General features: G+C 39.7%; 1 protein-coding gene across 1 annotated transcript in view; it reads right to left on the bottom strand.

Annotated features, from left to right (window-relative positions):
* Vps45 (vacuolar protein sorting 45 homolog) overlaps nt 1–12,011 on the bottom strand; it is a 65,219-nt gene that overhangs the window by 12,697 nt on the left and 40,511 nt on the right. The window contains exon 14 of the mRNA XM_008843734.3: nt 7,668–7,799. Within this exon, the coding sequence (XP_008841956.1) occupies nt 7,668–7,799 (132 nt within the window). The remainder of the gene's footprint in view (nt 1–7,667; nt 7,800–12,011) is intronic.

Here is a 12,011-nt window from a genome sequence, read left to right as displayed (position 1 = left end):
GGTCTTTTTGAGGCAGGGTCTCCCTGTAGCCCCAGCTGTCCTGGAACTTGCAATGTAGACCAGGCTGGCCTTGAACCCACGGAGATCCTCCTGCCTCTGCCTCCCGAGTGCTGGGATTAAAGGCGTGTACCGCCACGCCCAGCTAAATTAAAATTTTTAAAAAAGTAAAAAAAAAAAAAGTCTCTATAATTGGTTGCTATCTTTGATTTCTTTGCATTTTATCATAAACAAAGGAAAAAGGAGAGCAATGCACATTTTGTCAGTTAAGGAGATAATTATCTTCTGTGAAGTACTTGGTATCTTAGCAGGAAATATCTGCTTTCATTTTCTTTTTCTTTTTTTGAGACAGGGTCTCACTATGTAGCTCCAGCTGGTCTGGAAGCTATGTAGACCAGGCTGGCCTCAATCTCACAGAGATCCCCCTGCCTCTGCCTTCGAAGTGTGGGATTAAAAACATGCATGCCTGGCCCTTACCTTCTATTTTTAATGGTGCTTAAATCTAAACAGAGGTAATCACAATTATACCTCATCAGAGCAGACTGTATAGGAACAAGTCACAGACTACAGAAGTTCTGCTCATTAGAACCCTGCTTCATTACAGCCAAGGCTTCCCTATGAAAAATACAAGAGACAAACTGTCTTAAAGAAATAAAGTGCTTAGGAAAGAGCCATTCAGCTGAACATGGTGGTGTACACCCTGTAATCAAGCAGGAAAGAGACCAAGGTCAGCCTAAGGTGGAGACCTAGGTCCCTCCTGGTGAGGCACCCTGCCTCAAAAAGAACCAACAAACAAAAAGAAAATGGTTTTGTGAAGGAATTTAGTGAGTCCCTGTCAGTTCTGCTGTGGTAATGAATCAGTATTGTGGAATGAATCCCACCGGTGCCTCCTGGTTATTTTTGTCTAAGCAACCATGGTAGCAACTGCCAATGGCTCCTGTCTGAAAAAGTAAAAAAATGAGAAATATGTGAAAAAAGACAAGATCCACTTAAATTATAACTTTGAATGGCAACTTGAATTTTAGGTTGAGCTAACATATAATTGTTTAAGATCTTGGGACAAAGTGTGGCACGATGGCAAATGTCTGTAATCCCTATACTGGAGAGGGAGAGATGGGAGGATCATCAGCTAAGTAGTGACCTCCGGGCCAACAAAAAGCCAACAAACTAACAAATAATCTATGGGCCATGTTTCCAGTTACCTTCTGGCTTAAAATGAAGAAACTTATACAAAAACCTTCTTTTTTGCTGGGAATGGTAGCACACACCTGTAATCTCAGCACCCAGAAGGCTGAGGCGGGAGGATCACAGAACTCAAGGCCCTATCTCAGAAATCAAATTACACCACTAATGAAAACAACCAAAGTTTGGAGGTAGTCTCAGTAGCAGAGTGAGTCTCTAGAATGTGTACGGCTCTGGGTTCAATTCTCAACTCTGCCCCATGACAACAAAACAAAACCCCCATCCCAAACCAAAAAAAATTACCATTACCAAAGATTACATTAAATCTGGAAATATACTAGGGAAGGAAGGAAAGAATTGTTTTCTTTCTTTCTTTTTTTTCTGAGACAGGCTCTCAATATGCAGCCCAGGCTGGACTTGAACTCCATTACTTTTGCCTCTGTCACTTGAGGGCTGGGATTACAGGCTGTGCTACCATGCCTGACATGTCTATTCTTTATTTTTCAGTATTATTTACAACTAAGATTGAATATATATTAGAAACAGAGAGTACTCCAAAACGAAGGTTGTTAAATTTACCACACAAGTGGTAAGGGAACCTATAATTTTCTGGAAAGCAGATCAATTCTGACCCAATTACATTGTACACAGTAACCTATTCCAAATAATAAACTGTGGTGGTTTACGTACGTTTAGTAAGTGGTGTCTTTAAGCTTTGTCTATGAATAAATCTGGGGTAATCTCAGACTGCATTTAAGGAGTTGTAAAGATCAGGAAACCAAGTGGCCTGGATCCAAAAATATCCCACAATAAGCACTTCCCAGCCTGACAAGACAGTGGCTTCTGTCTCAGCACATCCCACTCGCAGGACAGGATATGACTTCCTTCCTGTTTATTGTGGTGCTCATTATTTCAAGTCCTTAAGAGGCAGCCCATATCATCTCTTACACGATTCTAAGTATAACAGGAGGGCATTCATCATGGCATAGCTAAAAGTAGACTTTTTTTCTAATCTCCATAGTTTCCCAAAATAATACTGTGCTGCAGAGCTCTTGAGACCAAGGCTGCATCATTGTCATTGAGTCCTTTGGACTTTTCCTTAAGAAATAACACATGTATTACATATTGTACTATAACCTTTCCCACCCCAACTTGAGCCCTAAAAATCACAGAAATAAATTACTCATGTTAGTCTCCCCATATCAAAGTTTTTATTGCTAAGTCACTGTACTATATCTAACTATAGTAATGATTTTTTTCAATTAAAAATATTAGCATTTCTCTTAGGACTGTCCTCTTCCCTCCCCAAGGCCTCATGAATGAATACTATGCACATTCTACAACTGAGCTACATTACTAGTCCTAGGATGTCAATGGCCAGACGTGGTAGCATACACCTAGTTACTCAGAAGGCTGAGGCAGGACTGCACAAGCCCAGGAGTCTGGGGCCAACCTGAGCAACACAGTTGAGACCTTGTCTCAAAGGGAAAAAAAGGAGTTGTGAATTTATTGAACAGGTTAGTAATACCCAACATAACATACATTCATCATGAAAATCAAGCCTTTCCACTAAAATTTGAATCTTTTGTGTTGCTTTCAATTATTTAAGCCTTTATAATAACTGGCATTCGAGATTTTAATAATAACATCTTGTTAACAATATATTTCACTCTTAATTTATTGGCTATAGGCTATGTATTTCTAAAAGTAAACTATGAAGATCTGATAGTGGATCAATGCAAACATTAATTTTCCCCCTCAGTTTAGTAATTACCACAGCCAGTCCCACTTCCTAAAAGATTCATTGGTCAGGAGCCAATTAAAGAATCTTGTCCAAGACTTTATCAGATCATCTATTGTTAGGTTATCCTGTCAAATGTAAATATTTAGTATGCTGTTAGATCAGACAAAGAAATGCCAAAGTTGGTTGTAGTCAGGAGGGTCTGCAGAAAGCGTTTTCAGGGATGCCTTATTTCTTAATTTTATATAAAAGGTTATTTGCTTGTCAGGTATGGTGGCCCATGCCTTAACTCAGCACTTGGGAGGCAGAGGCAAGTGGATCTCTGTGAGTTCAAGGCCAGTCTGGTCTATGTAGAGTTCTGGGCCAGCTGGGGCTACAAGGAGACCCTGTCTCAAAAAGACCAAAAAAAAAAAAAAGCCATTAGTTCAGATTATGTCCATTTTATAGACGTCATCCCTGTAAGAACTTACACTGAAAAAAATCTATGTACACAAAGTGCTAACAAGAAAGCTTGAACTGCTGGCACTGCTCTGCACGGTTCAGGAAACCTGAAGTACTACATAGAAATGAACACAAACATGATTCCAGACTCTTAGTATAACTATCAGGAGAGATGTATCTTCAACTTAGGAATGCATATTTCAAAACTACAGAGCACACTGAAATGCTTCATCATGATCTAATGTTAGCATAAAAAAGCAAAATCACTTACTTCAGACTATAGAAGTACTTCAAAATTTTCCTTAAAAATTAAAAGACTTGAAAGAAAGAAATTGAAAACATGAGGATATTAACAAAAACAGGCAAATTTGGAAAAGAAATAAATGGAACTTGCATGTATAAAATTTTTTAAATTTAAAACTCAATAGAGAATTTAAACAGAATACATACAACTGAAGAGAGACTAACTGAACTGGAATACTGATCTGAAATAATTATAAGAAGGCAGCACACAGAGATACCAGAATGACAATAAAAGAGATGAGACGTGGAGGACTAGGGCACATTTCATGGAGTTACAGACAGAGACCTGAGGCAAAGGGAGAACACTAACATCAAAGAACTGCAACTACAATGTTTTCCAGAAATAATGCCAAACAAGTTTTCACAACAAGTAGCATAAGTAAAAATAGATCCACATTTATACCCAGAATATTAAAACTAGAACACTAAAGATAAAAAAGGATAATCTTTAAAAGAACCAGAAGAATGCCACCTTCAAATCAAAAAATAATACTACGGAGAAAGATGTCTTTCTTTTTTTTTTTTTTTCAGTCTTTTTGAGACAGGGTCTCCCTGTAGCCCCAGCTGATCTGGAACTCAATATGTCAATATGTAGACTAGACCAGGCTGGCCTTGAACTCACAGAGATCCCCCTGCCTCTGCCTCTGGAGTGCTGGGACTAAAGGTGTGTGCCACCACCGCAGGCAGAGATAAGATTTCATAATGGCAACAATTAAAAATAATATTGCATTCTTTTTGTTCTCTCTCTCTCTCTCTCTCTCTCTCTCTCTCTCTCTCTCTCTCCCTCTCCTTTTTGAGTCAGGGTCTTTCTGTAGCCTCAGCTGGATCTGGAGCTTGCTATGTAGACCAGGCTGGCCTTGAACTCACAGAGATCTGCCTGCTTCTGACCCTAAAGGCTGGGATTAAAAGCATGTGCCACCATACGGGATGTCTTCTCTTTTATTTAACCTTTGACTATCTCATAAACTATACAATGGATCAGGATCATACTACCCTCCCTCCCACCCACTCCACTGTCCTTAAAATTTTTTTTTAAATGTGTATGAGTGTATTGCCTGCATGTGTGTAAGTAAGTGCACCTGTGTCGTACAGTGCCTACAGAAGTCAAAAGACAGCGTCAGATCCCTTGGAACTGGAGTTGTGTATAGTTGTTAGCCACCATGTGGGTGCTGGGAATTGAACCTGGGTCCTTTGCAAGAGCTGCCAGTGCTCTTAACCACTGAGCCATCTCTCCAGCCTCTCCACTGTCTTTAAGGGCTGAACAAAATTTATCAGCCCAGAATTTTAAACTTCACTGAACTAGCATACTTTTAGACAGATCAAGGTGGCCAATAACTGGAAGGATTACTAAAGCATTCCCGAGTCAAAGAAAATTGGATCAAAGAAAGGCCCAGGACGAAAGAAAGAAAATGGAGGGGAAAGGGAGGCAAGTACAAGGGTAAATCCACTGCTCAGCCTGTATTTCTTCATCTAGTCAAAAAATACCATTTAAGGGCAGGTAAATCCAATCTATAGTGACAGAAATTCCAGCAGGATTACTGTGGGGATAGGAGGGGAGCTTCTTGGGGGTACTAGGGGTGGCTGCATAGACCTATTCATGGTGATATTTATTAAGATGTGTCTGTCATTTACAGATTCTTCCATATGAATGATGTGCATGTGATGCCACAAAAAGACGTCTGTCCTCATTCCCAGCACAGAGCTCCTGAAATCCTGGCATTTCACAAGTGTCTTTTGTTCCAGTGAAGCCACTCTTGTGGGTGCCAGGATTCAGAAATCAGAAAGCTCAAACCCTGGACAGAAGCTTGGAACCTTTAGGCTATCTTTTTGAGAACAGAATGGCTGGAGGCTAAGTTAGTCACTAATGGCCAAGGATTTAATCAGTTACATCCATAATGGAATCTGCATAAAGGCCTGAAATGACAGGGTCCAAAGTTCTTCCAGGTTGGTGAACACAGGCAGGCACTGGGTGGGTGGTGTGTGCAGAGCCTCCTCATTTCTTCTATTTGACTGTTCTAGAGTTGTATCCTTTATAATAAATTGGAAAAGTCTAAGTAAAGTGTTTTCCTAATTTCTGAGAAATTAAACCTAGAGAAGGGGTTAATGGGAACCCCCAATTTATAGCTGGTAAGTCAAAGTACAGGTGGTCTGGGACTTGTGGCTGTCACCTGAAATGGGAGGAGTCTTGCGGGCTCTGATGCTGCTTCTAGGCAGACAGCATCAAAACTGAAGTGCACTGTTTAGCATCCAGAGAAGAGGAAAGTGACATTAGAATAGACACCAGGTATTTGGCGTCTGGAGGAAAAAAGCCTATACATATTCTTATACAAGTTACAAAAGAAAACTCCACTGCACAATTAAAACCAAAATGACATTCTGATAGGAAAATTATTAAGAAAAATAAAAAGAATACCCTAATTGTGAAGTGGGCAAGAACATGAACTGGCAATTCACACAGAAAATAAATATAAAAATTGTCAGTGTGCTCTGGACATCAACAAAGAGGCTAAATCATTCACCCAGTTTCATAAGAACAGTTAAGGGAAAGTTAGGATTCAGATCCAGACAGTCTTGCCTTTCAAATATTGTTTAAATAATATAATTTAATGTTGAAGGTACTCATATCAAACTGTAAGATGCAGGTTAGACAATGAGACCCCTTTGGCTAGTATACTGACACAAATGCCTCTGCAGACTTAGAAAAAACATCTGAAAAGACCAACAACAGTGGTTAGACTACAGGGCTTTTATTCTCTATGTACTCTATGAACTAAAAAAGCCTTCAGAATAAGTACATATTACTTCCATAATAAAGGAAAATTATGTTAAAAATCGAACAATAATATGCAATGAAGGGTACAGAAACAGTTTTATGACTTCCGGTTATCCATGCACACACTTCTCAGTACAGATCCTTTTGGGGTCCCAGGCCTAAACCCAGCTACCCTGTCCTGCTTCTCTAGTTCAGATCTTTCCTCTGCCCCTCACTGACAAATTCATAGAGATTTCTTGTAATTTCACTGTTTAACAACCTTCAGTATTTCTCCACTTTCCTATATAAGAGTAAAAATTCCTCAACCCAATACCCTAGGCCTTCCATAATTGTTCATTCGATCAAACTTTTTACTTTGTTACACATTCCAGATAGGTGACCACTTGCAGTTCTTTGTATATGTATGCTGCCTACAGCTTTTGTAACCTGTTCAGGGAGTTAACTCTAAGTGGAATGTGGTCTCCCTTCATATACCCATTTTTTGCCCAGAGCTCAGCATATGCATTATCTTTTCCATGGAAAACCTGCTAATTCTCTTAGCTGCTCTAAAAATCCACAGCTCTTTCATCTCTCTCCGGGCATCTATTCCCTTACTTCTTACATTCTGCATTTCCTAAAAAAATGACTTGATGTAGACTCTTTAGCTTATTTACTCTTATATTCTTCTTACTAAGTAGGTATTTAATGTAGTTAATCAACAAAATAGAAAACTCAATGCCCATTATGTTTTAGTTACTTTTTTTGATTAGTTATTTTTATTTTATGTATATGAGTTTTATGCCTGCATGTATGTAAGTGCACCTGTGTTGTGCAGTGTCTGCAGAGGACAGAAGAAGGAGTCAGATACCCTGGAACTGGAGTTATAGATGATTGTTAGTTACCATGTGGGTGCTGGGATTCAAACCTGGGTCTCTGCATGAACAGCCAGTACTCTTAACTGCTGAGCCATCTCTCTAGCCCATATTTTAGCTATTTTCAAAGTACCAGCCTGGTTATTAGATTTCTCCTTTGAACCTAGAAAACACAACTTGTTAACAGTACAGGATGGAAGGTGGCTTATGAACTTGGTTCATCTCACAAATGCTAAACTTTTCTATGAACTGATGCTGCAAACACCAGAGCATTTTGGTTGACAGCAATCTGGTCAGCAATCTTTCTAAGAACCAGGGACTTTAAGCTTAATTCTCCTGGCTAGGGGAGAGAGTTGAAGGATTGAAACTTGTCCTTTACCTTTTTGTGTTGTGGACTGTTGTTCCTCCCAGGACGATCCTCACTCCAGGTGTGGTGCGGTTCAGGTTATATACTGTTAGAGCTTCTTCATAGGTGGCTCCTCCAATTACAAACACGATGATATCCTGAGGTCTGTGATGATGAAGACAGAAAGAGAATGTCACAGGCTAAGAAATAAGAAAGGGGCCAAGATTTGTTATTATTATATATACAGTTTCAATGTCTAAATCTCTCTTTTTTTGGTGGAGGAAGCAGAATTAAAGCAGAATAGAATAAAAGGTTTAAAAAAAGTTTTAATTATCTGAAATTGGCAGGAAACAGAGAAGGAAATGCTGAATAGTGATTTGCTTTCTGTTTATGAGCGGATGTCTTATAATTTCTGTGCTGTGGATTTCAGAATAGCACAATGGTGTTTGCTAGAACCAAATGTAAAAATATTCTTTTATATTCAGGAGGCTGCAGAGAGCTGTGCTGCACATGATGTCAATAAGGCAGCAATTTACGCTTGTGTTACCCATCTCCTCGCACAGACAGCTCTGCGTCAAGGACTCAGCAGAATGCTAGTACAGTGGCTTCTGCCCAAGGACCACCAAGCATTTTGGAAAATACCAGTATATTTGGATGTCTCTATAATGTAGGGACTAAAATCATTTAGTATTTTGATTATATAAAAAGAATGGGACACATAAATTAATGGTATATCTAGTAACTATATACATATCTTCTTAAAATTTTTTGTTTCTGAATTTCTGGCAAACTAAGAAAAAGAGACAATGGGGGCTGAAGAGATGGCTCAGCGGTTAAGAACACTGGTTGTTCTTACAGAAGACGTGGGTTTGAATCCCAGCACCCACATGGCAGCTAACAACTGTCTGTAACTGTAGTCCCAGGGGATCTGACAGCCTCTTCTGTCCTCTGCGTGCATTACACGACACAGGTACACTTACCTACATGCAGGCAATACACGCATACACACAAAATAAAAATAATAAATAAAGTTTGAAAAAAAAAAGAAAAAGAGACAATGGAGATCCAACAACAACAAAACCATGTACAATTTTTGTTGTAGTTGCTTGTTTTTGAGGCAGGATTGCACTATGTAGCTCTGGCTGATCTGGAGCCTGTGATGTAGACCATGCTGGCCTTAAACTCATAGAGATCTACCTGCCTCTGCCTCCTAAGTGCTGGGACTAATGGTGTGCACCACCATACCTGGCCCTGTGTACAGTTTTGATATTGGACATGCTGACACATTAGCTCAGTCTCTAGTTTCATTTGGGTAGCACTAAGTTATTTTCTGTCTTTTGGTCTTTATCAAAATGGCTTCATAACAAAAGAAAAGGCTCAAGTATCTGTTCCTTCAGGTATTGATGAGATCATATTTTAAAGTTATTAAAGTTGCTTTGCTTTTATTTTCTTATGCTAGCCAAAGAATATAAAATCAATCGTAGACTAGTAATTTTGTTAAATTACATTATTTAAAACTAGAGCAAGAAGAAGCATCCATTTTGGAAGTTCTGGCACAAAACTAGAGTCTGAGGATACACATGGAAAAACCCAACCCTACTCTTCCTTTTTGTTTGTTTCCTTGTTTCTTTCCAAAGTACCCTGAAGCCACTGACCAAGAGAGTATTTGTCCTTATAGGACTTCATGGAAACCAAATCAGATCCTATAGCTATTTGAGTAAGTGCAGATAGTGTGACTCATGGAACTCCACTGGAGAGTATGCAAGCTCAAAATTACAAAGAGGTGGCTATTTTGCAATCAACTAGGTAGGAGGACATTTGTGAAACAACTTGGAGCTCTCTCTCAAAAATGTACAGCGGGGGGCCAGCTAGATAGCCTAACAGGTAAAGGGACTTGCTGCCACACCTGACAATTTTACTTCAATCCCCAGAATTGATGTGGTGGAAAGAGCAAACCAACTCTAGCAAATTGTCCCTCACCTTCACACACACACACACACACACACACACACACACACACACACACACCTGGCAAGCTGCTCTCTGACCTCTCCACACGCATAATGGCATGGCCATGTGTATGTATCCAGACACAAATATAAATGTAAAAATATTTTCTTCATATACAATATGCCCAAGATAAGAGAAAAACAGAACAGTGTGCATGAAATGCTTTGTTTAAATGTCTGTGCCCCCCCCCGACACGCATGCTCGCACGCGCACACACACACACACACACACACACACACAGATAATGTCTTTAAAAAGGTATGTCAGAGATGAGTAACAGTGTTTGCTTCCAGAGAGAAACTGGAGTGGGGAGCGGGCAGCAGAGGACCTGAAGTTAGAAGAACCTTTTCATCATACCCTTCTGTATCTACTATGCACTTGCACTTGTTACTCCAAAACAGTTGGGGAGTGTTTTTATTTTTGTTGTTTGGTTGGTTTTTGTGTTTTATTACATTTATTTATGTGGGGGTGTGGGTCTGAACGCAGGCGTGCATGCCATGACACAGGCTTACGAAGGCCAGAAGACAACTTGCCAGAGTTGGTTCTCCTCTTTACTATGTGGGTCCTGGGTATTGAACTCAGGTCATCCGTCTTGGCAGCAAAGACCTTTACCCACTGAGCCATTTTGCTGGCCCTGTTTTTATTTATTTATTTATTTATTTTTTATTTTTTTTTGCATACTCTCTCACTATATAGCCCTGGCTAGCCTGGAACTCACTATGTAGACTAGGCCTTCAACAAACATTTGGCTTCCCAAGCCTCCAAAGGATGTCACCATACTCATTTTCAAAACTGTATTTTTTAAATAACAAAAAATATTTTCAGAATAATTTTTTGTCTTTCTGAGACAGGGTCTCCTTGTAGCCCCACCTAGCCTGGAATTTGTTATGTAGTCCAGGCTGGCCTTGATCTTACAGAGATCTGCCTGCTTCTGTCTCCCAAGTGCTGGCACTAAAAGTGTATGCCACCACGCCTGGCTTAACAATAATGTAACTCTTAAAGCACTATAGTGCTAGATATAGTGTTTGAGCTGGGTAGAATATGGTATTATAGAAGCCAAGAATTTCAAGGAACCAGAAACTAAATACACATTTAAAAACTGAAGATATAAGAAGTAAGATTATTGCTGAATGCCCATTGGGATTATCACTGGTGTGGTTAACAGTAGTTTTTGTTACAAAAAAAGAGCAATGAGATAAAAGCCATAAGCAGCTTGAATATTAAATACTAAAGAACTTCTCTTGTCAAAGTCCTAGGACATCACCAACTTCAGACGACCACAGCTCAGTCTCTTTCCTGGCCTCAGAAACATCTGACCTGTGATGACCTGCTTTTCCTGGATATATCTTCTTCACCAGGCTTCCAGGACATATGGACTTGGCCTTTTCCCTACTCCGGTAGTTGCCACTTTTCAGGATCCCTTAGCAGTTCCCTCTCATTTCCCTAACCTTTTAATGGTGGAGTGCCCAGAGTGTGGACACTGGGCCTTTTATCTCTACATAGTCCCTAGATCTGCTCTGCTATTGTGTCTACTAGCCACAAGTGGTGATTTAAATTTAACTTAATTAAATTAAAATTTCAATTCTTCAGTAGCATTAGCTACGTTCAGCCACATGTAGCTGTTGGTTGCCTCTATGGTTTGGTTTGAGGGTGTCCCCCAAGGGTTAATGCTCTGAAATGGAATCCCTATTGTGAGGTATTAGGAGGATGGAAACTTATTGACTACAGTGTTTGGAAGATGGGCCTTTGGGAACTGATTAGGATTAGCTAAGGTAATCAGGGTAGAGCCCTCATAACTGAATACCGGTAGCAGATATAAGAAGAGACAGAGAGACCAGAGGATAGAGACATTATAGTTTCAGAAAATGAATAATTTATTAGTAAGATTTCATATGCAATGCTCCTTATGGTGAAGGACAATCTACCCCGAGGCCCACTGCGCAGTTTTATTTTGAATAAATAAATGCTGACAAATTGTAGTACAGGTTATTCTATTAAGGAGTTTTTCCCTTGCAATGAGTTCAGTGACTATCTTAGTGGCTGATAAGTAGAATCACATTGGAACACCTTCATTCTAAGCTCTTGTTCTGGTAATCAATTAAAAGGTTACAAGCAGGCACATAAGGATCATTCCGAAAAATGATTAGCTGAAGCTGACCTCTGCTGCCTGCCTCAAGAGCTCATCTGTCAGGAAAGAAAGGCAAGAACTGGAGGAAAATCAGCTGTGGGCTTCTAGCAGTCGGACACCAGTGTCCTTTATTCTAACAATTGTAGGATGTCATGGCATTCCTGCATTACTAGAGAGGAAAGAAAACGTGGATTATGTGAACGTAAGGACAAAACCTAGAGAGACAAGTTCTGTGGTTA

The sequence above is a fragment of the Nannospalax galili genome, unplaced genomic scaffold (genome assembly GCF_000622305.1).
Source record: "Nannospalax galili isolate Female #2095 unplaced genomic scaffold, S.galili_v1.0 scaffold22, whole genome shotgun sequence".
Lineage (NCBI taxonomy): Eukaryota > Metazoa > Chordata > Mammalia > Rodentia > Spalacidae > Nannospalax > Nannospalax galili.
The sequence above is the reverse complement of the archived record's forward strand: the minus strand, read 5'-3'. Positions and strand labels throughout refer to the sequence as shown.